The 25,770-nt window shown below is 36.9% G+C and overlaps 1 protein-coding gene across 6 annotated transcripts in view; it reads left to right on the plus strand.

Moving 5' to 3' along the window:
• Window positions 1–6,677: 6,677 nt before the first annotated feature.
• Window positions 6,678–25,770, plus strand: part of AHI1 (Abelson helper integration site 1) — a 90,562-nt gene continuing 71,469 nt past the window's right edge. The window contains exons 1-9 of one of the 6 annotated variants that reach the window (XM_014248345.2): window positions 6,678–6,719; window positions 11,186–11,257; window positions 12,768–12,889; window positions 18,701–19,308; window positions 19,871–20,028; window positions 20,355–20,568; window positions 21,464–21,653; window positions 23,143–23,238; window positions 24,713–24,898. In XM_014248345.2, coding sequence (XP_014103820.2) covers window positions 11,248–11,257; window positions 12,768–12,889; window positions 18,701–19,308; window positions 19,871–20,028; window positions 20,355–20,568; window positions 21,464–21,653; window positions 23,143–23,238; window positions 24,713–24,898 — 1,584 coding nt within the window. In that variant the 5' untranslated portion in view covers window positions 6,678–6,719; window positions 11,186–11,247. Of the gene's footprint in view, window positions 6,817–7,253; window positions 7,472–10,852; window positions 11,258–12,767; window positions 12,890–18,700; window positions 19,309–19,870; window positions 20,029–20,354; window positions 20,569–21,463; window positions 21,654–23,142; window positions 23,239–24,712; window positions 24,899–25,770 lie in introns of those variants that run through there. The other 5 variants (XM_005518378.3, XM_088053626.1, XM_014248344.2 and 2 more) reach the window with 5 other exon arrangements.

A 25,770-nucleotide genomic window follows, 5' to 3' on the forward strand; every position in this document is an offset into this window, starting at 1 on the left:
TAGCAATAATAAAATACCTAAATAATAGATATAGATTTATAATATACTTTATATCAATATATATATCTATATTAAAAATATGGATATCCTTGTTCAGATTTAGAGGTCCATTTCTATTGGGCAGGTGTACATTTCTTTCATATGTAGGTCAACACGTATTTTGTTTGGAAGTGGTATGTTTTTAAGTGATAGACTGAAAACTAGAACAACAGCTAAAAATTCTGGAATTAGCTTTGGTTACTGACTGGGAGTCTAGGGGCCAGGTGTGTTTCTGTTGATTTTTTGTTGCTGCTGGAATATGCCCCACTCAATTTCCTTTGGTCGTTGCAGTACTGCTTGAAGGACTAACCCAGAATTTCCTGACACCTCCAGTGACAGCTCTTTTCCATGGCTCTGGGAGGCATCCAAGCCTGATTCCATGGCTCTGGGAGGCTTGACTAACCTATGGGTGCTTCTTTCTCCATTTCCCTGCAGGAGAGTTAGACTAGATTTACATTGATTTGAACTCTTTCAAACATAAGATGTTTTCCAGACAAGCAAGATTTTGCGAAACCAAGCTTAAATTTTCCCAAAATATAGTTTATTTAGATGTGGGATTCTGTCTCTGCTCCTTCTCCCATGCTGATTTTGTGACCAAGCTGCATGACATAGCAGGACTCTTTCCCACTGCTTAAATACAAAAATGGTGTGTTGATTTTCCCATCCTAATAGACTTCAGAAGAAATCTAGCCTGTAATATTTTTTTTTTTGCTGTGATCACCAGATGATAGGAAGTAGCTGCCACCATGTGACAAGCTGAACAAAAAAAAAAAAGGAAAAATTGCAAGGCAAGAGAGAAGAAAAAGGTGAGAGGAAAGCAAATAATTACTGTGTATGCTAGAGAAAAGCACTTCTTAATAATGCTGATATTTGCACAAACATTAGAGTGACTATTCTTATGTTTATTTTCAGAACATCAATTTTGTCTCTAAATGACACAAGAAGGGGAAGAAAGTACATCAACCTCTGGAAGCTCTATGGTGAAACTCAGAGTTAGGAACAGGTTTTGTTCTCTTTTTTTTCCGTATTCTATGGATGCACAAACAAAGAAGAATCGTTCACTTTTACAGTGGAATATTAAAAAGGCGGGCCTGGCAAAAGGGGTGGGAATGGCATCCCTTGCATATAGCTCAGCAAGGCCAAGTGTGCTTGTGGGAGTTAGGACTGAATGAGGACAGATAACAGCATCACTGCTGGAAGCTGCAGGAATGAGGAATTGCCTCCTGCTGCAGCAAAAGCCATTCAAAGACAACTGTGTATTCTCAACCCTCAGCACAGGTGGAGTAAAGCTGGGCAGCAGGGCACCACAGGGTTGATTTTTAATGCTAGACTGTGAACAAAATGTGTGAACCCCATATTTGCAATAGAACTATTAAAGTATTTCCCAAGTTAAAAAATGGCCACTTGTTTGCTGACAATAGCAATACTTATTGAATAAGTCAGTGGAAGCAGGGAAAGAAATGAACTTTAATAAAATACTGAAAAATAAAAGATCCCAGAGAGATAAACAAAAATGTTTAAAAAGATAGGCTTGAAGACTTTGAAAAAAAAGAGATATAAGAACATGTGGAAGGACTGCAAACTAAAGTCTCCAAACTGACTTGATTAAAAAATCAGCCCTTTAGAAGAAAGAAATCTGATTAACCACATCAACAATTACATTCTAAAAACAAAACAAGTACATTTCAAAGAATAAATATTTTTCTGAAAAAAATATTGTGGGAATTAGCCTACAAATAAAATAGTTTAACCATGGGATACAATAGGGATATTCAGGCAATCTGTTACTCAATTAAAATTTATTGCATAGCTAATAAACAGCACAAAAAGAAAATTATTTAATTAAAACATATGCAAAGATGCACTAACCATACAAGGCAAACAACTGTATTTTGAAAAGTTAAAAAGCAACAACGCTGCACTTAGTTACAGACAAATTCTAGCTCAAATATCCAACGCTTCCAGAAGACTTCACAAAAACTAGACTTAATGTCGTGTGTAGTTACACTGCCATCCTGTGGCAAAGTACCCGAAGTTTTCTGAGAACACAAGTGTTTCCCAAATGATAACCTGCTTTCAGAAAGACTTAATATTGTTGTTCTGAGGACAGGAAAACATCAGTAGAGATTTAGCTATATCTCAGGAGATGTTGCTCAAGAAACACTAATACTGAAAACACAATAAATTTTTTCTTCAGAGGGCTCATGATCTCATTGTCTGGACACAATTTGAACCTGTGGCTTCTGAAACATAGTTTTCTGGCAGTGAAATACAACGTGTTTACCTTCTTTTCTTCATGTTGCAAAATAAATAGACATTCTAGTATGGTGAACATATTGAAATATGAGGGATTGTTCATGTAACTCTCCTAATAACTTCATCCAATTTAAAATGAAAAATAAAATTACTTATTAAAAATTTAGGAGTCTTACATTCCCTGTTAATACCAGATGCCTAGGATTGTGCCACTTTATAATTCCAGACTTGCTTCAAGTCTCTCCATTAATATGATGATCAAGAGTTGATTTCCTTAAAACATTTTAAAGTCCTTGTCTTGGTTTGCAAAGACAGGTGTCTACTAAGGAAGGCAGGAATTTCTTTTGAAATGGAAAAATGTAAACTCCCCCCCTCCTGAAATCAAGGGGCTCTCAGGCAAAGAAATGGGAATAGGAATAACAGTTCTTTACTAGGAAAATTTAAATAAAAATGTAGTAGCACAAAAAAACCCAAAAAACAACATAAAACACAAACAAAAAACAAAAACCCCAGAAAACCAAATCACTGACAGAATCAGAATATAATTTGACACCCTGTTGGTCAGGGTGTTGACAGCAGTCCAATTAAATGACGACTGCAGTCCTCCTGCAGTGACAGATGTGGATCTATTGAAGCAATGATCCTACAGAAGGGTGTAGTTTTCTTCTGAAGGTCCATTGGTGGTCTAGATGGGTCCGGTTTTCCTCTGGGAATCCAGTGGAGAAAGGCCCCCTGCGGTGTTCCAACTCTCAGATTACATCCAGGTAGGAATGCTTGGCTCCTCCCACGAGGTGGAGCAGGGATGGGTTGATGGGATGATATAATTTAATCACAATGGGATGATGTAATTTAATCAGTCATGCAGTGAGACTCAATGGCCCATTAACAGAAGATATCCCTCTGGAGTTATGAGGGATGGGTCATGGAAGAGATAAAGAACACTGCCCCACCTGGTTTTAACAGATGGTGATAGAATACATACCTTTGTTCAAAAAAGAAAAAATAAACTAGGTTTCTTTAAATGTTTTGCTGAATTTCAATGTAAGATTTTTTTTTGGTTTTGGCCTACAAGTGAAAACTGTAGTAGATGGTGGAAAAACCGCTTTTTTTAATACAGAATTTTAGCTTTGGGAGAACTGCCACCCACAAAAAGTTGATAATACACAACAAAAATAAAATCTGTGGTCACAATTGCTCTTGTACCTACTCTGGAGAGAACTTTGAGAAGGTAAATGGGGCTCAACAAAGTCAATGAGGATAAAGAACATTCTTAAACTCTCTTCTGAGAAAGGACTGCTTACTTGCCCCATAAGGGCACTCGCTTCAGGACTAGGAGGCAAGTCAAGGACTAAGCTGCCAGGGAAATCTTTGAGTTTAAAGACTTTCAGATCTCTGAGAAGCAGCCACAGAAATTTAGACTGCCAAATAAGCACATATAGGCATTTCTACTACCAATATCCACATATTTGGGGCACACCAGCTTTGCACTGTAGTTAGTCCTTATGACTTGCTTTCAAAGCAGTAGAAATTTAGCATGCAAGATGCAATAATCTCAGGATGCAGAATATCTTGTACAATTTTTCTCTAATTATTAAAGATATTAATTATTGACTTTAACTTTTTGACACTTCTTTTTCTTATCAATATATGTAAAATTCTTCTTTCACTTGCCCCAACTAAAGCTTCAACTTATGTCAAATAATCATTTGCTCAGAATGCCAAATACCAGAAACCTGATTATATTTTGCTATCAAGAGAAAATAGCCCACTGATCAGTTAAACAATTAACTTCTGCCAAAATATCACTGCATTTTTAGTGCTCTCTGAGTTATCCAACCCCAGATCTTGTTTCTATTTTGTGCACTTGAGTGACACCTCGAGGCTGTCCCTGCTTGTGACAGATTTTACCTTTTGTTGAAAGTTAGGCTCAGACAAGAACCTTGATCCATTCTTCATCATCCTGGAATTCCTGCGAGATTTTCAGAATGCGTATGGCATCTACAAACTATTTACCTGTAGTCTACAATATGCCCCCTTAGTCTGTGTCCCTTTCTACTTCCCACACATCCCAAATGTAAAATAATGGAAAGCTTTCTCTGTACAAGTCCCTGCATCTGAAAAATCAGGTGAACAAAGTGAGCATATGCTTTTGAAGCCATTGAAGAACTCCATGCATACATGTTCGTTTTCAAAAGTCTTGCTTTTCTCCTTCTATCAGAATAGGAATTGCACACTTACCTCTGCTTAGGAATAGGATGTTCTGTGTTTGGAGTATGCTTTCTTTTCTTTGTTCTGTTCCACAGGCCATCAAAGTACAGACAAAACTCATCCTGTCATTTTGGGGGCTGTACAAGTTCCCCTGCATTCTTTAGGTACTGCTCCTGACTTGCATTGCTTTTGCAATAATGAATAAAGTCCAAATATTTTTTAAAAAAATTCACTGTCAGGAAATGGAAAAAAAAATATTCATGACACTGATACAGGAACACACATTGCGACATCTTTAGTTCTAATAAAAGTGTGATTAGAAGCCTCAAGAACTGCTTAATATCAGCAGGTCATGTTTTGCACTACGCGACGTACATCAGAACTGTAAGACATAGGACCTTGTAAGAGGTAACACGAGGCAAAGAAGTCTTTTTTACATCAGCACATCACCTTAGTTTGGCTTACAGTAGCTTTCTATATGAAACATTCTTAACTCCAGAATAATGATTTTTAACTAGTCCAGGATGAAAGTAACAAATTTAACACAGACTTACTTGTTTTATCTATTATTAATAAGAACTGCAGTATTGTCATCTGTCTCTACTCCCTAAAAACCCAACTAAACAAGTCAGCTAAAGAGGTCAAATTTATTCTCCCCTGACATGGAAAATGGGCCTGACCACTACTTGCTTATAGATCTCAGATGGCACAAATACCTCGTGTTTGTCAAAGCTGTAACGGTCACAGAAATCTTGAAGACATTCTTTCAAAACAAGTGTTCCTGGAAATTTGATACAAGCTTTTAGTAGTAATAGAAAACCTAAGGCTTATTTAGAAGGCTTTATAGCCTGTTACTTCTGGTTAAATTAGACAATATCAAATCTGCTTTCTATGTTAATGATTAAAAATGAATGGTTTTGAGTTTGCCATAACAGAGCCTCTCAGCTGCCAGGAAGTTAGTTAGGAATTAATATCTGGATTTCTGGTCCAATCTCTTGTTCAATGCAAGGTGCCAACCTGAAAGTGAGACAAGGTTGTTCAAGGCCATTATTTCATGGAGTTTGGGGTACTATGAAGGACAAAGAGATAAAAGAATGGAGATACACTAAGGATAAAGAGAAGCACAAGAATGCTGAGGAATTGGTTTTTGTTTGTATTATGCCAAGGCAACCCGAGACACTTGCCTTATGAAAAAAAGAAATATCCCTGCCTATCAGTTGATTGCACATAAACATTTGAGAAAGCAGAGGAAAGTACAAAGAGAGTTCTGTCACTAATAACATATGAGGAACAGGGAAGTCAGGTTTCAGAAGGTACATTCTTTTGGAAGCCAGTGTAATTCATTGGCAGATTTTGAGGGATGCAATGCTTGGGAACTATGTCACGAACTCAGGATCACAAACATTTGCTCACCTCTAGCTTGTGCAAATTGCTGACATCTGAAGGCTGATTTTACCTCACTTCTGAAAAAACTAGCTATGTTCATTGAAAACCTTGCACTGATTTCTCAAACCTTCTAGAGCACGATGGATCTTCGACATCTACAGTTTTAATCAATTTTTTTAGACAGATGAAATGAATATACAGTTTTTCAATGACAAATGTGCTTATTAGGTAATTATCCCTAAGAGAGGGAAAATAAAATCCCCCAAAACACTGCTTAAATCAACTACTCAATCAGGCAACAAATAAAAGTTTCTCCAGTATCTGCATAGCTCGAGGACATCCATTTGTGCTGCTATTTGCAGAAACCTTGTGTGCATTCCAAACACGTGTCACTTGCATCCCAGACCCCTGTCATCACTTTTCCTCCTGAGCCCAACAGAGCCCATTACCCAGAGACTTTACTCCTCCGCAAGCAACTTTTGTTAGTCTGAACTCAGAGAGCTAATACGTACTTTCCACACTTTTCTTCTCCAATGCACCACGAAGTCGGAAGGGCTCCTGTTTCTAATGCGTTTCATCGCCTTTTTATTTTTTTGTTTGTTTTTTGTTCGTTTGGGGGTTTTGTTTGTTTGTTTTTCCCCCTCCCGCGCTGCCCCCCGCGCCTGCGCGGCGCGCGCCGTTTCCTTGGGAGCCGGGATTGTTTTGGGCGGAACCACCCACGCGGCGCTGCGGAGGGGGGAGCGGGGCCAAGGAAGAGCCCACTGGCGGAGGGCAGCGGGGGAGGCGGGGCGGCCGCAGCAGCAGCAGCCACGGGAGCGGACGGGGCCGACGTGAGTGATGCCCTCGGCGGGGAGCGAGGCCGCGCCCCGGGCCGGGCCCCTTCGGGCCTCTGCCGCCGCTCGTCCCGGTGCGCGGCTCCGGGGGCGGGTAGGGCTGGGTAACGCCTCCCCGCCGCTGTTCCCTCCCCCGGCTCCCCTTCCCGCCCCGGGGCGGGGGGCTCAGCCTGGCGGTGGGCACGGCCGCAGCAGCTCGGGGGCCGCGCCGGGACCGCGGGCCTTGGCGCGCGCCGGCGGGGAGTGGGGGCGGGATCGGGAGCGGGACTGGGCTGGGGAACGGGAGCGGGAACGGGAGCGGGACTGGGGAGCGGGTCTGGGGAGCGGGACTGGGGAGCGGGACTGGGGAGCGGGAGCGGGCTGGGCTGCGGCCAGCGCGGGCCGGGGTGCGCGGGCGGGCTCCGGCAGGCAGCGGGAGCGGGGGGCGCAGCCGGCGGGGCCGCCAGGAGTAGCCCCGCGGTGACTCTGCCGGGCGGGCGGAACAGACGGCCTAGGGCGAGCCGCGGTCTGGTCCCGGCGCGGCGGCACGGGGCAGAGCTGCGGGAAGCCATAATCCCCAGATCGGTGTTGGTTCCCCCCCGCCCCGGCTCCTCACGAGCTTTGTAGCTCACCGGGGTGACATGTGTGGGCAGCTGTAGTGAACATACAGTACTTCTCCATTCCTGGCACCCTGAGCTCCAAACCGGGGATGGGCATCTGTATGCGCTTCACATCCTCCTTGTATAATTCCATCGGTTAGTCCAGTTTTGGTATGTGGTCGGAATGTCCCTTTATACCTTTTAAATCTACCACTGTTCTTCCAGGCAAAGCAGAATGTCACATTGGAAATGGAAATACTTAGGGCGTCGAAATATCCGTGCTATTTGTATGGAAATACTTCTGCTGGGAACACATTTTCATAATTAGCATCTAAGATAAAGCAAAAACATAAAACTTAATAAACAATAAAAGTCTTCTATATTTCCTTCCATAGAACTGAAGTCTGTAATTTTGCCATCAGAGTCTGCAAGTTTCTTTTGATGAAAGGTGACAAATTTCTGGGTTAAAAACCCCAACCTGACAATTCCTATGAAGCAAAAACTTTCTGATATGTTACTACTGGAAAACTGAGGGTAGCACCTGAACTGAACTGGTAGAAAACTACTGCACTTCTATTAGTTTTTACATAATTTACCTGGTCTGTTAGTTTTCTGGTCTTAAATACTGAATTTTCATTAATAAAACTACATTGTTTTTTGATATCAGATTTGTCAATAGTGAAGAGGAACAGATTCATCTCAGTGTAATTTTGTTGTATAATTCTGAGCTAAAGCTCTTTCACACCTCAGGGTAATGATCCCTACATGTAGCTCAGTTAGAAACATACTAGTAAAACCCAAGATATGAAATAGAAGATGAGAAATAAACAAGGCCTGATGTTCTACTTGTTTTCAGCCACAGAAGTTTATGCTCGCTTATTGCGAAAAACAATAAAAAAGAGGAATTTAGTTCAGAAAAATCCTAAGTGTTCAACTATTTTGTCAGGTCAGTTTCCCAGGTAGGAAGTTTTTACCTAGTTTTAGGTAGGAAATTTTTCACTTCACATTGCATAGTGCAAATTCTGTATGTTCTGCTCATTGTAGTATGGGTTTGATTTATCTTTTATTAGTGGTCAGTAAAAGTGACCATTGTGGCATGTTTAGCATAGAGAATCCCTGTGTTACAGATGTAGAATATAGCACCTCAATGAGTATTGTAAAATACTCAGAAAAGAGCAAACTAGATTATTTTCAGGGAAGTATAGTAATTGGAAGTTTGAGCTTTATGAATTTGTTTTGCTGTTTATTCCTGGTGGCTGGACTATGTCACTGTTACAAGTACGTGCTTTTGTCAGTCTTGGATTTTCTTATATTTACTAACACGGAAGAGATCCAATCTGATCAGGCAAAAACCACGTTTTACAAAATTAATGATAACTGAGCTTGCTCAGATTGGGGCATGGTGGTTGCTCAACTTTGATTTATGATTAATTCTCTCCTAAGGTGAGATTACACTAAGTAAACAGCCTTGTTCTTATCCTTGTTGATTAATGATCTATATTTACACAAGCATGATAGCTGCTTTAATGCACCATGTCAAAGACCACGAAGTTCTAAATTGGAAATGCCTATTAAACAATTGCACTGTCTTTAGAGGCATTTATCTTAGTTTTATTGCCACAACAGGGTAAACACTGAATAAATAAACAAACAGTGATGCACTCATTGGTGAACTTTGCTAATACTTCATTTTACAGAGAGTGCTTGTAGACGCAAAGCGAGCCTAGCCTTTGGTAAGATGTTTGGTTCCATTAAAATCAAAGCCTATCTGCAAAATTGATATTTTAATCAACCTATAGGTTGGTTGTTTTTTTGGTTTTTTTTTTGGTGTACTAATTTATTTATCCTTTGACCAGAAACTTATTTCCATTCTTAGAATGGGTATGCACTTATTTAATCTTGCTTTTGTGTACTATATTGTCTCTCATATTTTTTGCTTTAAATTTAAGAGCCCTTCAGTATTTTGTTTCTTGTTTCTAATTAGTATTTGAGGGCTTGTTGAAATTATCAGCTTATTATAAGGTACTTTTCCATGTTTCTGTGATCCTCAGTCAATTATTAAAGTGATAGAATCTGCTGTATTTTTTGAATTTATTTATTTTTCTAGTCTTCTAAATTATGTGTTTTCTAGTCAATTGTGAATTGGCCACTTGCAAAGCAGCACTTAATAACTGTAGTACTTTTAAAATGCCCGCTTGGTTTAGCCAAGTATAAATTGCAAAAGCAGTTTTATTTTTCAATGGTATTTGCTCTTTTAATTTATAGTAAGAAGTGCTATTTTTAACAGTTGCTGGTTTAGTTGTGACAGTGAAACTTTGCTGTAGGAGTAAGAACATGTTTAGGTAGTGAAAATATTGCAACCTCATCAGTGTCATTTCAAGCATATCACAAAACTAAACATCTTCTTACTGCCAGTGAGGTCCATTTGGCCGCCCTTGCTCTTTTGAAACATCCTTAGGTTGTTGGATACTTAGTATAAATGCTAAAGGCATATACATGAAGGAAGCAAACTAATTCCTCTGGTCATCTGACTAATCGGCTCGTCTACAATCCCAAACCAACCTGGACACTTTGCCTTTTTTTCCTTCATTTGGTTTAGTTCTGATAGCCAGCAGACCAAAGCACTGTAAGTAATGAGCGTGAAAGGACCTGAAAGTAACAGGCCTGTGCAAGTAACGCTGTGCAAGAGATGAGAGAGTAGGGTGATGCAGATACTGGGGGACCCAAGTATAGCCTCAGCTCCTTCCTGTGCTGGTGAAATGTGCGTGCTCAGGAGAGAATTCTGGTGCTGAGGCCAAGCGCTGTGTTTGGCTCACTTCACTGCTAATCAGCTCTCTCAGCCTCAAATCAGAGTAGCTGCATGCAAACTGCTTATTTATAGTAATCCATAATAACTCCTAAACTGTATGCAGGCATAGTTTGGGTGAGTGTTAGGTGGCTTGGACCAAAATGGTGTGAGAATAATGCAGCCACACATCCTGGCAGTGCTTAATGCTATGTCTTAATTTGTTAGGATCAGTGTAGTCTGGGTGTGCGGTGAATTTGAGTTACTGGTGTCTAACAGGAGGTGTAACCTGGGGAGAACTTGGAGCTGATACCTGGTGGGCTGTGGAGGACGTAGGTACCAGAGCTCCTTGCATGGAAGGCTAAGGGGAACATCACATCTTCATAGGAACTTCATTAGTTCCACTGTTTATAAAACATCTCTTTGTATTAAAGTTTTTTGTAGAACATCCTGAATTTTCTTGATGAAAAGATAAACCTGTGTAATATTTTTATTTGCCTTCAAGCTTTGTTTGGATTGCGTTTGCAGGCTTTTCTCCACGACCAGGAGGGCCTAACAATTTTTTTCTTGAGAGAAATTAGTTTCATGTAGTTGCTTGTCTGCTTTATAACAAATACAAATGCTTTATATAAACATAAATATTTAGAGATTTGTAATAAAGTTAGATTTGCTGGCAGATACTAACCTTTGCATTGAAAACTATCATCTGGCTTCCTCAATGATGCTTTCAGGAGAGGAATCTGATTTGAAAGGCTTCAACATAAATGGTTTTATGGGTCATTATTATTTAAATAAACTGTTTTGGAGGATTTGATTTGGAGGAATTTTTGGAAGATTGGAGGACTACAGTCCTGAATTATTTGGCTACTACGCAGAAATATAACTAATTAAATTGCTGTAATGTTTTTTATTTACCCGTCAAATAATAAGTATCAGAGCTGGGATTTGATAGCAGAAAATTTCTAATACTTTAGTCAAATAGGGAAATACTTATTTCTAAATAAAATGTACTCATTCCTAATTCTAATTAGCATAGATTTAATTAACTTGAAGTCTATGGACCACTTATGTTAATGACAGTTATTAAATACTTTAAATAGAATGTTGAATTTTGAGGAAGAAGCAGCTGTTGTGTTGAGCCACTTCTAACTGAGGACTGAAAATGCGAGCAGGTAAGGATATTTTGTTTGATTTCCAGTACATATTTTATAGTTAGAACTAGGTGCAAATGATAGAAGCTATTTCTGTCCTATATAAATTGTTAATGCTCCATTGGCTCCTTTTTGAGTTCATGACTATAGCTGATTTTCCAAATGGTGTTATTTTTAAAATTTAAATTCAGTATTATTATTCAATATTATATATATTGAATAATATATATAATTCAATATTATTATTCAATAATTTAAATTTATAAAAGTTGTCATGACAGTGGTAATTATGTTGTAGCTGAGGATTCAACAGAAGTTTTCAGTGTTGTGCCAGGTTGCATTTTGAATTCTTAGTTACAAATTAAGCATTACCTGAGGGGAACTAGAACACTTACTTCAAGGGTTGAAATGCTGCTGAAGGCAGTATTGTGGTTTATAGAAAGGCAAGAGTGCCAGCTTCTGGCTCTTACAGATCTGTCTCAGGATGGTGCTGCTCTGGTTTCCAGACCCAGTAAGAACCCAGAGCTGCTGCTTCTCCTGGAAGACTGTGTCACCTCCTCAAAGCAGGGAGGGCAGTAGTCTGTCCTCTGCTTTGGCTAGCCCAAGTTTTATGCTGATCTTTATAACCTTTTTTTAATCTGTTTTTCTCTCTTGATTCTGCTGTGCTTCTTTTCACTCCTGGGTTTCTCAGTCTCTTCTGAGCTGAGCTCTTTTGGAATACTCCCTCATGGGGAGTTCCATTTATCTCAGTTTCTGGGTCAGGAAGAAAACTCCAAAGCCTGTTAGGATCTTCTTTCTCGTGTTTATTAGGATGTTATCACAAAACTTGGCAGGTCTCTCCAGATTTTCTGCACATGTTTAATTCACTGCAACCTGGCACATTTCAGCTCTGATGGCACAGAATGGACTCAAACTGTGCAGCCTTTTTATCTTTATACTTATTCTTATCCAATTAACAATATACACATATATTATCTTTATTAATGACCCAATGACACAACACCTGTGTACTGCACTGCGGAATTTTTCTATCCAATCACTTACTATTACTCAAAAACCTCTAGAAGAACATGAAGAAGAAAGGAGGAGAGACAACACTCTAAATCCTCCATTTTGTCTTCTGCTTTCTAAACTAGTTTAAACTCTAACTTTTTCACCCAGTGACTTAAGAAAACTCTCTGATCTACACACTTACACTTTTAGCTTTTCTATCTAACTTTAACAGTTGTTTTCATGTAACACCATGAAAACATGCCCATAAATTTCATGTTCTTTTCCAAATGTGCTTTCTTCAGGAGACAGAGTAGATGGTGCTGACTTTAGCAACAAGACAAAGACTGGTGTGTGCTGAGTTAACTTTGTATGGGTTATATTACCAGTAGAAATTCTTAACTCAATACGAAGTGAATTTCTTGGTAAATTTTCCCTGATAAATAATTCTCATTCTTTGCGATTTTAAAGCATGATTATGCACTTTTTAGCAATGGTGATTACTGAGATAGCAAATAATACTCTCAATTTCTTTTTGCAGTTGAAAGTGAGGCAAAGGCAAAAACCAAAGTCCGCTTTGAGGAGATCTTCAGACGCCATGCTGACTTAGCAGACACAAAGAAATCAAAGAAAAAGAAGTTTGACTCTCAAGAGAGCATTGTGGTGAGTTTCAACATATTCAGGCTTTGTTTGGTTGCCTTCCTTAGCAGAAAAGAGATCAGGAAAATGTATTGCAGAAAGGAGATGTAAGCATTTAAAAAAAAATTAAGTGTAGAGTATGTTTCTGCATGTGCCCCTTGGTTTTGGTGTGGGTTTTATTTTCTTTTTTGTGTACCTGCAAAAGCATCCTTCTAACTTGGAGGTATGCAAAAATTGTATCAACTGGTGAAAAGAAAGTGGCACATGTGGGTGTACACTCCTTAATGTCCACCATGTTTTTCCATACCATTTTTTCATTAAATTTTTCAAATTCAGTACTGACTTTACTGGGAGTTAATTAGATGTTTGAGGGCTAGTAGAATTACAGCTGTGAAAGTATTTAATTTTGAGAGTACTACATCTGTGTAATACAGGTATGTCTGTCTAATACAGCTGTGAATTGAGAACTGATGAGAAAGTATAATAATATTAGACATAATAATTAATGATTCAATTTTCTACTTTTTTTTTTTTAATCTCAGTAATCAGTGAGTTTCTGCATGTGCTGAGCTTTGTGTCTTGAGAGGTTCCATGTCAATTTTTTTAAGATTTTGACCTTAGCTTGTGATTTGCAGCTTAGGAAGGACTCTATCACCCACACTTTATAGTTAGATGACATTTTTTTTGTGGCATATCTATCACTAAAGGATCCTCAGAAATCCCTCTGAGTTATGGTTCACATTGTAGTCTTTTTCCTGAAGAGGAGAATAAGAATTCAACATGAACTTATTCTGTAATACCTGATTATTGACTTAGAAGATTTGGAATTTGGAAAGAAAGTAAATTGTTTAGAAGACAATGGTTTTTTATTTTCCTCCTGATAGGTTTTATATTTTCAGTCTTTTTTCTTAGAAATGTGTCTATATTAGATCCTGGAAATGAATGTTCCTTCATTAATACTCATTTAAGACAAACGAGTGGTATTTCATGTAATATCATAAATGTTGCATGTAGTTGTATATATTAAGTATATTCAGAATAGATACATTAAACTTAGTATTGCTAAATATTTGGTTTTAGATTGACAATTTGAAGTTGGATTTTGTATGGACTTTTTAAAAATTTATTTTCCTTGATGTATATTTTATTTAGTCAATAGTTTATACAAAGAATCTACTTGATGTCTAAAAATAGTACAGAGAGTTAGAAGGTATTTTTTTTCCTTATTTACTGGCACATATGTAAATAAGAACCTAAATTCTTCCTCAGTTAAGTTCACTTTTTATGAATTGTGAATTTTTAATTCTGTAATATATAAGTATTTTTGAACACATAATTGTATGTTCACATGCGACTACATATTTCTCATAAATATTTTAAACTTGCTTTGGTTTTAGAATTGGTTTCCATTCCAGAGGTCTGTGATGCAAAACACTCTTGTTTTGGAGTTATGTAGAAACACTTAATATCACAGTGACCTGAATCAAAACTCAGTGGTACACAAAATTAAGATGCGTTTTTAGGATCAATGTGGAAGCCAGATTTCTAGCTTTGTTGAAGGTATAAATACTACAAATTAAACCACTTAAAAATTAAGGACTTGAGGAGAGCTTGTATTGAAACCTATTACTGACCATTAGGAGTATTTCCTTAAAGCATGGCAAAGTTGGAGGAGCTCAGGTTGGTATTTTCTATGCTGGTTGCATTCAAATAACAGTTTCTGTAAAAGCTTCAGCAAATAAACAGTCATTTCTCTGAAAAAAAAATTAGTGTGTGTGGGAGTAGAAGAGTAGGTAGATGGAGGAGGTTGGCTGGTTTTGTTCCCATTTTCTTCAGGTCATATGATTTAACTGTACAGAGTTTCACATATCTTGAAATAACGTGAAATTTGTCAGTGATGGTTGGCTTCGTGTCAAACACTTCCCATAAATGGTCTCCCAGCTTTGGTCAAAACCAGGTCACGGTTCAGAGCCTATTTCCACTTGAAATGTTCCAGTCTATTTCCTTCCTTTGTCTTTACTGTAGCCTTTCTTAAAGATTAATAAGACTTTTTCCCTTATAGTCCACTGTTTCTTTGAAACCTGAGTTCTGGAGCTACAGGGGGTTGCTGTGGTCTTAAATGACAGAAGTGAGGATAAGAGGAGTGCCTGCCTGCTTGCCTGTTCTGCTCTCTGTGCCTATTGCTTGGGGAGCCTGCCTTGACAGCAGGGAAAGAGTTTGCTTGGAAGAGGAAAGGTTGATGTCTGTAGGGCAGGATGAGTTTGGAGCCACAGCTGATAGGAATGAAGAGCTTGTAATGGAGATGGAAATACACATCAGCTGTGGCCAGTGAAAGCTCTGCTTTGCTGTTCAGCAAATAGCCACTGGGGCAGTGGGTCTGAGGCCTAGAGGCATAGTGGAAAAAACAAGCAATCAAGACAGAACATGAATTTGCCAATATCCCTTCTAGGACTGTCATCATATTTATTTTTTACCAATTGTGCCTCTTATTACAACTTAGAATGAAGCAAACTGCAAATCAGGCAATGTCTAGGTACATGGATCTGTCTAAATTCATCATGAAAATGATTGATTTGGTTCAATCTAAATTCTGTAGTTGAAAAGAGGATGTTTAAAAATTTTCTACCAGATGAAAAGATTAGATCCCTCTATGGAGGCAAAAATTTCTTTCTTAGACTGTAGTGTGATCAGATTACAATATTGGCATGGACAGGCATTGGTAACTTCAAGGCAGAACAGCAATAGATTTATCTGTCTTGTAGGCTGAAAGGCACTGAATAATTGTTGAGATTTCCATTGGATTTTACACCTTTGTTTCTTGTGCATGAAATAGGAGATTTGATAATAGTTGACTATATAATTGATCCACACATTTTCTCACTGTTTTCTGTTAGATTTGGTGGAAAAATTCCAAGCCCACCATTTTATCCGTAAATTAAAGTTCTTCTAGCTTTGAGTGTCTATATTTTATAGCCATACACAAGCAATGGCAGTAAAACTGGTTTCCTAGTACATTAAGACTTTCTTAAACATCCCACCCAACAAGCCATCATCACAAGTACATTCATTAGCAATTCAGCTGTAGGTTAATGGTCTTTTACAACCAGTACATATCAGCGCTTCAGTGGGTTGGCAGTGTCCATCCCTAATTTTTCAAGGAGTGCCTGTATTATTATGGGTGGAAATTCAGGTACCTCCGTAAATCAGGTTACACAAGTTTCCAGATACCCATGACAAACTCGCTCTATACGTTGCCAGCTTCCACTCATGCGTATTTGAGAAGTCCTTTTGAAAAGGTGTGAGATCCTTGGGCGTTGTCCCTGCTATCAGCTCTGGGGCATTAATGGCAGTGGTGTGACCTGTGATTGACTTATTGTGGTGTGAGCCTTGAGTGTCAGCCCATGTGTGTGCATCCCAGCTGGTGCCCATCCCCTGCTCCTCTAAAGCCAGTAGTGCAAGCAAGGCTGTTTTCAGGGAGGAGTGCTTCCTCTGCCCTGGTGTAATGTGGCCACAGAGCTGTTTTGAAACAGCTTTATTTGTTCTGTATTTTGAGAAAGTCAGGTTCAGGTCAGCAACCCTCTGAAGTTACTCCGGAGACAGACCTGTCTTACTGAGCTGCTTTTCCAGCCTAAATCCTTTCTTTAATTCAGTTCAGTGTTTATGTATTGATGATTGCTCTTAGTTGATATCTCTCAGTACTCTATTTCAGAGAATCTATACCAATATTCCCACCTCTGCCAGAATCCTAATCTTAAGGTTTTTTTGAACCCCTTGGCTTTTACTTCATTGTTTTGTAACTTCTCTACATCTTTCTTCTCTGTTTAATTGTCATGTAATTACAGCATGTGGGAAAGGTGGCCGGAATTGAGATCACACAGGCTGTTTATCTGAGGAATTTTTGTTTGAACTGCTGAAGCAGCTTTGTGCTGCCTGCAGTATCTATCTATTAATGTTCCTGAAATTTGCTGTAGTTTGAGACTGTGGTTTGTTTTCATTATAAGGAAATGGCCTCAAGTTGTACCAGAGGAGGCTTAGATATTAGGAAAAACTTTTCCATTGAGAGTCAGACATTGGCTGCCCAAGGAAATGATGGAGTTACCATCCCTAGAACTGTTCAAAAGGCATATGGATGTAGCACTTGGGGATATGGTTTAGTGGTGCTGGGTTAATGGTTGGACTCAATGATTTTAGAGGTCTTTTCCAACCTGAGTGATTCTATGAATCTATGATTTTTTTGTTTGTTTGTTTGTTTTTAGGCAATAGTAAATAACAAGTTCTAGTAAGTATTTCAAGCCAGTTTTTGCAACAGGTAGATTCCTTTAAGGAGATTATTCTTGAATATCAGAGTTATTTTAGAAACTCTTGACCAAGTCATAGAAGAGGGCTTTTTGTTTAGGATTTCTCAAATAATTCTACTACTTGCACTTAGTGGATTGATGTTTTATCAAAAACAAAAATCAGCATTACCTCAGCCACTGTTGGGTTTTAATTGTCAGTGTGTTTTAATCTTCATTTCTAATACTCTACAGTTAAAGTTATTCACAGAAATAAAGATAAGGAAGTGACCAATTTGTTAGGAACATTATTCTGTTTGAGTTTTTTTTCTTAGTTTATACAAAGCTTGCTCTTTAATTATTTTATTTTCCTTACTCTGTTTTGTATTTCAAGTTATTCATATGAAATTTTCCATATCATCTTGAATCATTGACTTACAAATAAATATGATAGTGGTTTCTTTAAGCAAGTATAAGATGAAAATACAAGGACAATTTTTTCATACTTATTATACATATTGTCCCTTTTTACAAATCTTTGAAACAAACATGATTCTTTAACTGAGAGATGTATCCTGACTAGAAGGGAACAATGTCTGTGTTTATTGAGGAAGAAGGTCTTGGGAAATAAAACTTTGTAGGCAGATATGTATATTTTCTCCAAACTTTTAAATTTGCTTTTTCTGTGTTTTAAAGCCCTTTCTAATGCTTCATATTGAGGTTCTAAGAGAGTTCTGTAAGACAACAGCATAAATGAACCTCAGTAACTTTATGGAAGTTACATCAATGAAGATAAATCATTCTGTGTTGACCTTATAGAATCAGACTTCAGTTATTTGCTGTGTTCTTTGCCATTATCATAGGATCTTAGTTTGGATTGAAAGGAACTTTAGAGGTGATCTAACCCAAGCAGTCTGCCATGATCAGGAACATCTTGATGATGATAAACTAGATCAGGATGCTCAGAGCCCCTTCCAACCTGACCTTGAACATATCCAAGGAGGCAGGGAAGTGGCATTATAATCTTTAGTAATCAGAAATAGAAACTTGAAGGACAGGAAAGTTTACGATGTGTTTTCTGTAAAACCATTGAGAAGTGCTTAAACAAATACACTAGCTGAAATTTAGTTCTGACAAGCAGCTTTCGGTATAAGAGACTACAAACAATTGAGCCTGAAATCTGTCTCTAACTTGGATTTTCAGTAGATGAAAGTATCTGTTTTTGTGGTACATGAAGTCTCATCCTCCATAGTGCAAAACACTGGCATTTATTTATGGAGTAGACTTGTTGATTTCCTTTTTTTAGTGGATGTATGTAAAAGTCATATGAAAACAGTGTAACATTGAGGATGAGATGCCCAAACACCAAATGGTTTTTTTGAGTGTGAATTTTCTGTTGACTTTTAATCTCTCACTTGTCAAATTGAAACAACAAAATAACTAGATCTTTGATTTAATTTAAGATTGAGTAATGTTGCTGAAAGAATAACATGAAGTGCAGTGTTTATCCTTGGAATATGGTTTTTAGTACAAATATGTTTTATGTTCTTTATTTTTGTAGCTTGATACCTTTAGAAATAATATTGATCTATCTAAGGAAAGTGTGAATGATGAAGCAATTATAAACAACACATATAATCCTGAAGAAGAGAGCCCAAGATTTACAAAAAATAAATTGAGAGAGAAAACGTCAATTGCAAAGAAAATAAACAACGATGTTGTTAGTGGAGAAGAGAATGAGCAGCCAAAGTCAATCAGGAAGAAGAAATCACTGTTACAGGAACAATTTAATGAGGAGGAATATTTATATGAAACTAAATTGGGGAGTTTTGAAGAAAAGATTAATGATTTTCCAAAGAAGAAAACAAAAAGTAAATCACAAACAGATGTACCTCATCAAGAAGGTGATAGAAAGATCAAAAATTCCTTGACTGAAGTGAGAAATATAACTGAATTAGAAGAGGAAGAGCAGCTAATTCAAGCTTATCAACTGCATGTGGCTGAGGAGGAAGCAAATGCAATTAAAAAGAAAATGAGAAAGAAACTTAAAGAACAGATGTCTGAATCTACCTCCACTGTTCAAAGGCATGAAGTTGCGTTGAATAATGAAGTGGGCAAAAAGAAGAAAAAGAAGAAAGAGCGAGCAGTTTTAAGTGAAGCTGAAACAAGGTAACATGACAAACTGTACACATTGTGTCTGTGAATCTTAAACAAAATGTTTCATTTTAAGATAGGCAGCAGCTTTCTGATAAATTGTTCATATTTTCTAAGTGAACTGGCTGATTCTGTTATGAAAAAAATAGTACTAAATCCTTTCTCAAAAGGCTGTCATGATTAATATTTAGCTCATGGATTCTTTTTAATATTTTTTTTAATAGTCTTCATTGCTATTTGATGTTTTTTTACTGTGGAACTCACTCTTAACTAACTTAAGATCATTTTGTGCATGATTTTTTTTAATAATAAGTGATAGCCCTGATCCAGCAAAAGAGTATTTGTTTAACTCTTCACATAAATGGTTCTTTATGGGCAATTGTCTGGAAATTAGGGAGAAAGGAAGAGGGGAGAGCACTGAAAAAGGCAAGACACTAATAGGGCTGGGGGCTGTTATGTTTTCAAGATACATAGATGATGAATTGCAAAATTTCAAGTGGATTAACAATGGCAATGAGTAATTGTATCAATATGTGCAGTAGTCTGCAGTTGCTGACAGTGATCCATTACCTTGCAGTGCAATGTCCCTTTCTGAGCTGCAGCATCATCCAAAAGAAGGTGGCAATGAAAATCAGTCACCTGAAAGGCTATTTACCTCAGAAGGACAGAAACTGGAGGAAAGCATGGATAAACAGAAATCTAAAGCCAAGAAGGTTAAGAAGAAAACCAGAAAAGGTCTGCCAACAAATATTTATAATACTGTACTATTATACTATTATAATATTGTACTACTTTGCTGCCCTTTTTTTTGGGTGCTGCTACAGATATATTTGTCCATAGTAGTAACATGGAATTGATTGAGCTGTTTGAGTTACTTTTATTTCTTAAGTTACTCAATTGTACCTCTGTTCTTCCAATTCTGAAGCTTTTATGTGAGGATGTTTATTTGATAAATCAATCTAAAATCTTGGAAATACATTTACTGTAAGTATTTTTGAGTTGAGACAGAAGTTACTTATGTCCCATTAGTGACAGCTTGTTTACTTTGCTCCAATTTCTAGAAGAAACCATGGAAGTTGCTGCAGAAAATGATGAGGAAATGAAGAATTCAGAAATTTCAACTCAGTCTAAATTTGGTTTTGGCGATGATCTTGTTTTGGGAGTTTATATCCATCGATCGGATAGACTTAAAATTGATCACTTGGTATCTCATCCTGTGGTTAAAATCCATATTGTTGATCAGAGAAGTGGCTTATATGTGAAGAAGGATTATAGGTGACTTTTAATAAACTGTTTCTATTATCACTGATTACAATAATGGCTTGTGTGAAAAAATAAGCTTATGTAGTTGTTCGTTAGTTTTTACATCTATGATACTGTATATATACGTGTATATATATATATATATATATACATACAATAAATGAGGGTGGCACTTTTGGCACTTCTAAATGCTCTGCACTGCTATATTGCTCTTGAGGCTCCCCAGGGCAGTGGTCACAGCACAGAGTCTGACAAGAGTTCAAGCAGCGTTTTCAAGCAGCGTTTGGACAGTGCTCCCATGCACATTGTGTGATTCTTGGGGATGGTGCTTTGCAAGGCCAGGAGTTGGACTTGATGATCCTTGTGGGCCCCTTCCAATTCAGCTTATTCTGTGAATCTGTGACATTTCCAACACAGTTAATTCTGTATTCTTCCCAGAGGCAAAATTTCTTAAGTGTCAAAAATGTATAAAAGCCAAGAACACGTAAGCTAAATTCTTGTAGTATAAATAGTGTCTGTCTTTTATATTAAGAACTTTTAAAATCCTTAAATGAAGTTTAGTTCTTTTTATTTCTAGCTGCTTCAGTTGCTTGTTTCTACTGTCATTATCCATTATTTTCCTGAAACCAAATTTTAATGGGGCTTAAGCAGTAGACTCCACCATGATCGTTATGCATTAATTTACTAACAGTAACTTAATCATTAGGATTTTCAACCTCAGCCTGTAGTTTTTCTGTATACATTGCCAATTGTCTTAAGTTTTCGGTGAATTTAGAAAATTTTTTCTAGAATCAGATAAATAGTATCTTACATGTTTCTTAGCTTTCAGTAACTAAAAATATTGTTTTGTTCAAGGTTATTTTTTAAATGCTCTAACAATTGTAATTCTTTGGAAATCTTCAAACAGCAAGAAGGAAGATTCATCTTATGAACAAGAAGAAATAGAGCACATTCTTCCTGTAATGACACAACCATGTGACTTTAGAAAGTCTAAATCAACAATTCCAGAGTGGGAAGAACAAGTAATATTTAATGAGCGTTTTACTTATTTTATTCAAAACACTGAGGAAAACCCTCACGTTATCCTGTTTTTTGAGGTAAGATGAAATATTTTGCATCCGATTTATGCACGTTCTGTTTTTTGGTTTGTTTCTTCAGCAGTATATATTTGACTGAATCAAGTGTTTTGTTTCAGTTAAATTGGGTTCATAGCATAGCTTTATGGTACAAGGTCAAGTTGAGATACCAAAAACTGGGGTTTTTTATAGAAAAGGATCCTGTTTTTATGGTAACAAGAAGTATGAAGTAACAAGAAGTATTTTTCTTTTAAAATCAGCTCTCAAACTTCTGAGGAAGGCTGGTAAGATATGGTGGATATAATTCTTTTCACATTCTTGAAATCTGAATAGAGGTTTAAGTACAAGAAACTCAAAGGTAGAATTCTCAGCATGTAGCAGCACCTCATTGTACCAATGAGCAAACTGCAATTGCATTGTTTCTGTTAACATTTTATACATCTATCTCTCCTGTCCTAGTCTTCATAAAGAAATTATTAATTTGTCCTCTAATACAATTATGTTTAAAGGAAAAATTTTAGGTTATATATTCAATGTAATTTTTAGCTTAGGCATTTCAATATTTGTACAGAGATTCTGTAGATTAACATAAAAATGGAAACCTAATACAATAAATATGTTTTGTTCCTTTTTTTTTCCTATTTCAAATAGATTGAATATAAATTATTGCTGTATGTTTCTTAATGTTTTGTGATGCTTGTAAATTAACATAGTCATAGAATTAAGAATCATTAATTGCTTAACAGAAAACTAATTGTGTTTTTATGTAAAGATTCTTCATGGAAATAATGTTGGAACCAAAAGTATGAAAAAAGGCTGTTTGACTTCAGTATGGTTTATGAAATATGAGTTTGAAAAAAGTGTTATTCTAAGAGGTTTTCGTATACCAGGTAAACTTCCAGGAGTAGTGAAATACGGGAAAACTGAGGCCCCTGACAGAAAAGTGAAGACTCGTAGGCATCCCTGGAAGTGTTCAAGGCCAGGTTGGATAGTGCTTTGAGCAGCCTGATCTAGTGAAAGTTGTCCAAGCCCATGGCTCAAAACTCTGTGATCTTTGAAGGTTCCTTCCAACCCAAAGTGTTCTATGACTGATTCAATGACAAAACTGATAAAGCTAGGAAAGGAAAACTAAATTTTTGACTGCAATTTTCCATCTGGATTAATATGCAGCTGGTTTTAGCTGTCAGATTTGTGATCTAAATGATTTCTGAATTATTAAGAAAATTACACATTATTGTTTTTTCTCTTTTATTGAGACGTAAGGGGAGCAAGAATAAGTTTTTTTAAGACTAGACTTCTGTTCTTTTTTAATGGAGGTCATAAATAATCATCAGATAAATGCATAAGGAACTGTTATTTCTAATTTCATACTTGTGTGGAAAAAACAGTTTTTTTCAAATCTGTTAATTTAATGAATTTGACCAAGCATATTTTTAGCAGTTTTTTTTTTTAAATTACCATGAATTATACATTCATTAGAAATACATTTATATTTCTGCTGATACTTTAGGTCCTTGATTCTTCAAGTATGCATGAAGTGAGAGCCAGCTCTGATGTAAAAATTCAGGAAGGTCGTTACCGAAAAATTTGTTGGGCATTTCTAAAGGTACTGTAAATATTTAAATAAAGAAACAAAATTCATAAATCCTTTTAGATGAAAATCTCTAACTGTACCAAGTAGGAAAGAATTTTAAAATATTTTCAGCAACAGAGATGGAAAAAAAATCATTGTTTGCTTCTTCTCTCCATTTCCTCTTCTTCCACTCCATTGAATCAATATAGTAACAGGCTTGACATTAAATAATATGTGTTTTTCAAGGAAGTATAGAATTTGTAAGATTTTTTGTTTCTTCGTAAAGTACAGAAGATTGTTTCCTTTTAAGGTTTTCTTTGTGTTTATGTGATTGCGAAGAAAATGACAAATTTCTGTACCTCTGCTGTTTTGTATTCTGTTGGCATTTTCAGTTGTCCAGTCTTTGAAAAGACTCTCTAACTTAATTATAGAATGCTGCTCATTTTCAGTAGGAGAGTTTTAAATGCTGTGGCAATTGAGATACAAACGTGCCAAATGTGAGATATGGGTAATTTAGCCAGCACATTCTTTCTACCCTTTTAAGAGAGACTTGCATGTATCAATTAGTTCTTTGAGAACTAATTGACACAAACTGCAATTTCCCTGAGGATTGTTTATTTACACCTACCCCTGTGTGTGATAATCATTGACAATCATTGAGCAGTCCACAACATGGAGGAAATGTGAAAAATACAGGAGAAGATAATGGATTGCCGCTATAAGTGAAGGAATGGGAGCCTCCATAGCAATTCAATACAGAGATTCTCCTTAGCTCTGCCCAGGAGAAATCTACCACAATCAGGGGTCTGCTGTCCTGTGTCTGTTAGGAGAGCTGTAGGAACTGAGCATCCAGGCATTCAGTACAGCCTACTCCTGAACAGAGGAAAGAACAAATTTTCAGCTCATAAATATGAATAAAATTGTTGCCTGTTCTTCATTTTTACTGCACCTGCCTGCATTATCCTTTCATTGGTATCAATTGATGTAGAAATGTCCTGATTCCACAGTGATCAGTGTTAATGGCAGTAGGTACTTCTGCTATTTTTCAGTTCAGTAGAAATAACTCTGTCTCCTCTGAAGTTGGAGAGGTCACTACATTCCTGCATCTTCTGCTCTGAACCAAAGCCTTACCAATGTCCTTCATTACAGCATTCAAAGATGACAGATTTGGAAGAAACTGTTCATGGATTAGCAGTCCTTTGCGATTTGGTTGATTTTAGCAAGTAGTAGATAAAAAAAGAAAAAAGGTACTGCAGAGGTCTCCCCGCTTTCAAGATAATTGCTACTGTGAAGCATCTTTTGAAACTAAGTTGCCATCTAAAATTTAATCTTCATGATTTGATCCTGGGAGGATTAAATACATGCTTAGTTCATTATCACTTTTAGAGTTAGTATATTTCTGCAGTGGGAAGTGGATTTCAAGAGTTTATACTGGTAGCTAAGATATTAGAAACTATCAATTACTTTTGTATTCATCTTTCTTTCTTTTTTTTAATCACCCTTCCAGCTTGTAGGTGCAAATGGAGTTCTAAACATTGGTGGAAAACTTCGTCTGCAATTATATTACCCACCTTCAAGGACCAAGTCACATTCAAAAGTTGTTGAAGTTTATGACTGGTGGGCAAAATGTCCTAGAAATCGTTACCCATCAACTTTGTATGTAACTGTAAAAGGCCTAAAACTGCCAGATCATGTAAGTAAAACATATAAAATATAAATATATTTGCAAATATGCAGGCTTTTCTGTAGGAACTAGTACCTAGATAGAGCATGTGAGTCTGTTTTTATATGCATGTATATAAAAGCTGTGCTTATATGCATTATATAAAATACGCAATAAGAATGTTACATCTCAAGATAGGTGTTTCAAACTCAGCCCTTCATAGGTATCTTTGAAAAATAGGCTTACTTTTCTACCTGCAACTTGGAATATTTTGTCACTGACAGTCAGAAAACTTTCAGAGTACTTTCTTGGAGATTAATGTCCCTTCTTATTAGCAGAAATGCCATTTTTAAGTCACTGAACTCATGCAGGTGTATAAAGTCTTTGAGAAAAGATTCAAGTTAGTTAACTTTGCTTCCCTGCACCCTCTAGCTGTATTGAGCTGTATTTTTTTTTCACAAATGAAAGCTTCTTTAAAAATAGCCTTACACTGGTATGTGCTGGGATGGGCATTCAAGATAAATATGGCATTTTCTCCAATGCAAGTACATATTGTTCTATTATATAATTTCCCATTTGTATTTAGAGCTGTAATAATACTTTCTTCCTGTCACTTTTTTACTATGAAGGCCTGGTGAGATGTGAACCTTCTCAGTAGTACAGTACAATAGTGGAGTAATTCTAATTTTCATTGACCTTGAGAGTTACTAAAAATAGGAGATTATTGATTATTTAAAAAAATTGTGATACCATTTGATTGAGTTCTGGTTTCCTGGTTACTTTAAATGACATTTTACAATGCAGTTTTCATGTATTAAGCTTTTCCAGTCTCTGTTCCAGATATAAAAATGCAAGACATTTAAATTAAAAGTACCTTTTAACCATTTTAGAAATCACATTGT

Source organism: Pseudopodoces humilis, chromosome 3, assembly GCF_049639895.1.
Source record: "Pseudopodoces humilis isolate 2021_Gansu_Grassland_sample_001 chromosome 3, ASM4963989v1, whole genome shotgun sequence".
In the NCBI taxonomy this organism is placed as follows: Eukaryota; Metazoa; Chordata; class Aves; order Passeriformes; family Paridae; genus Pseudopodoces; species Pseudopodoces humilis.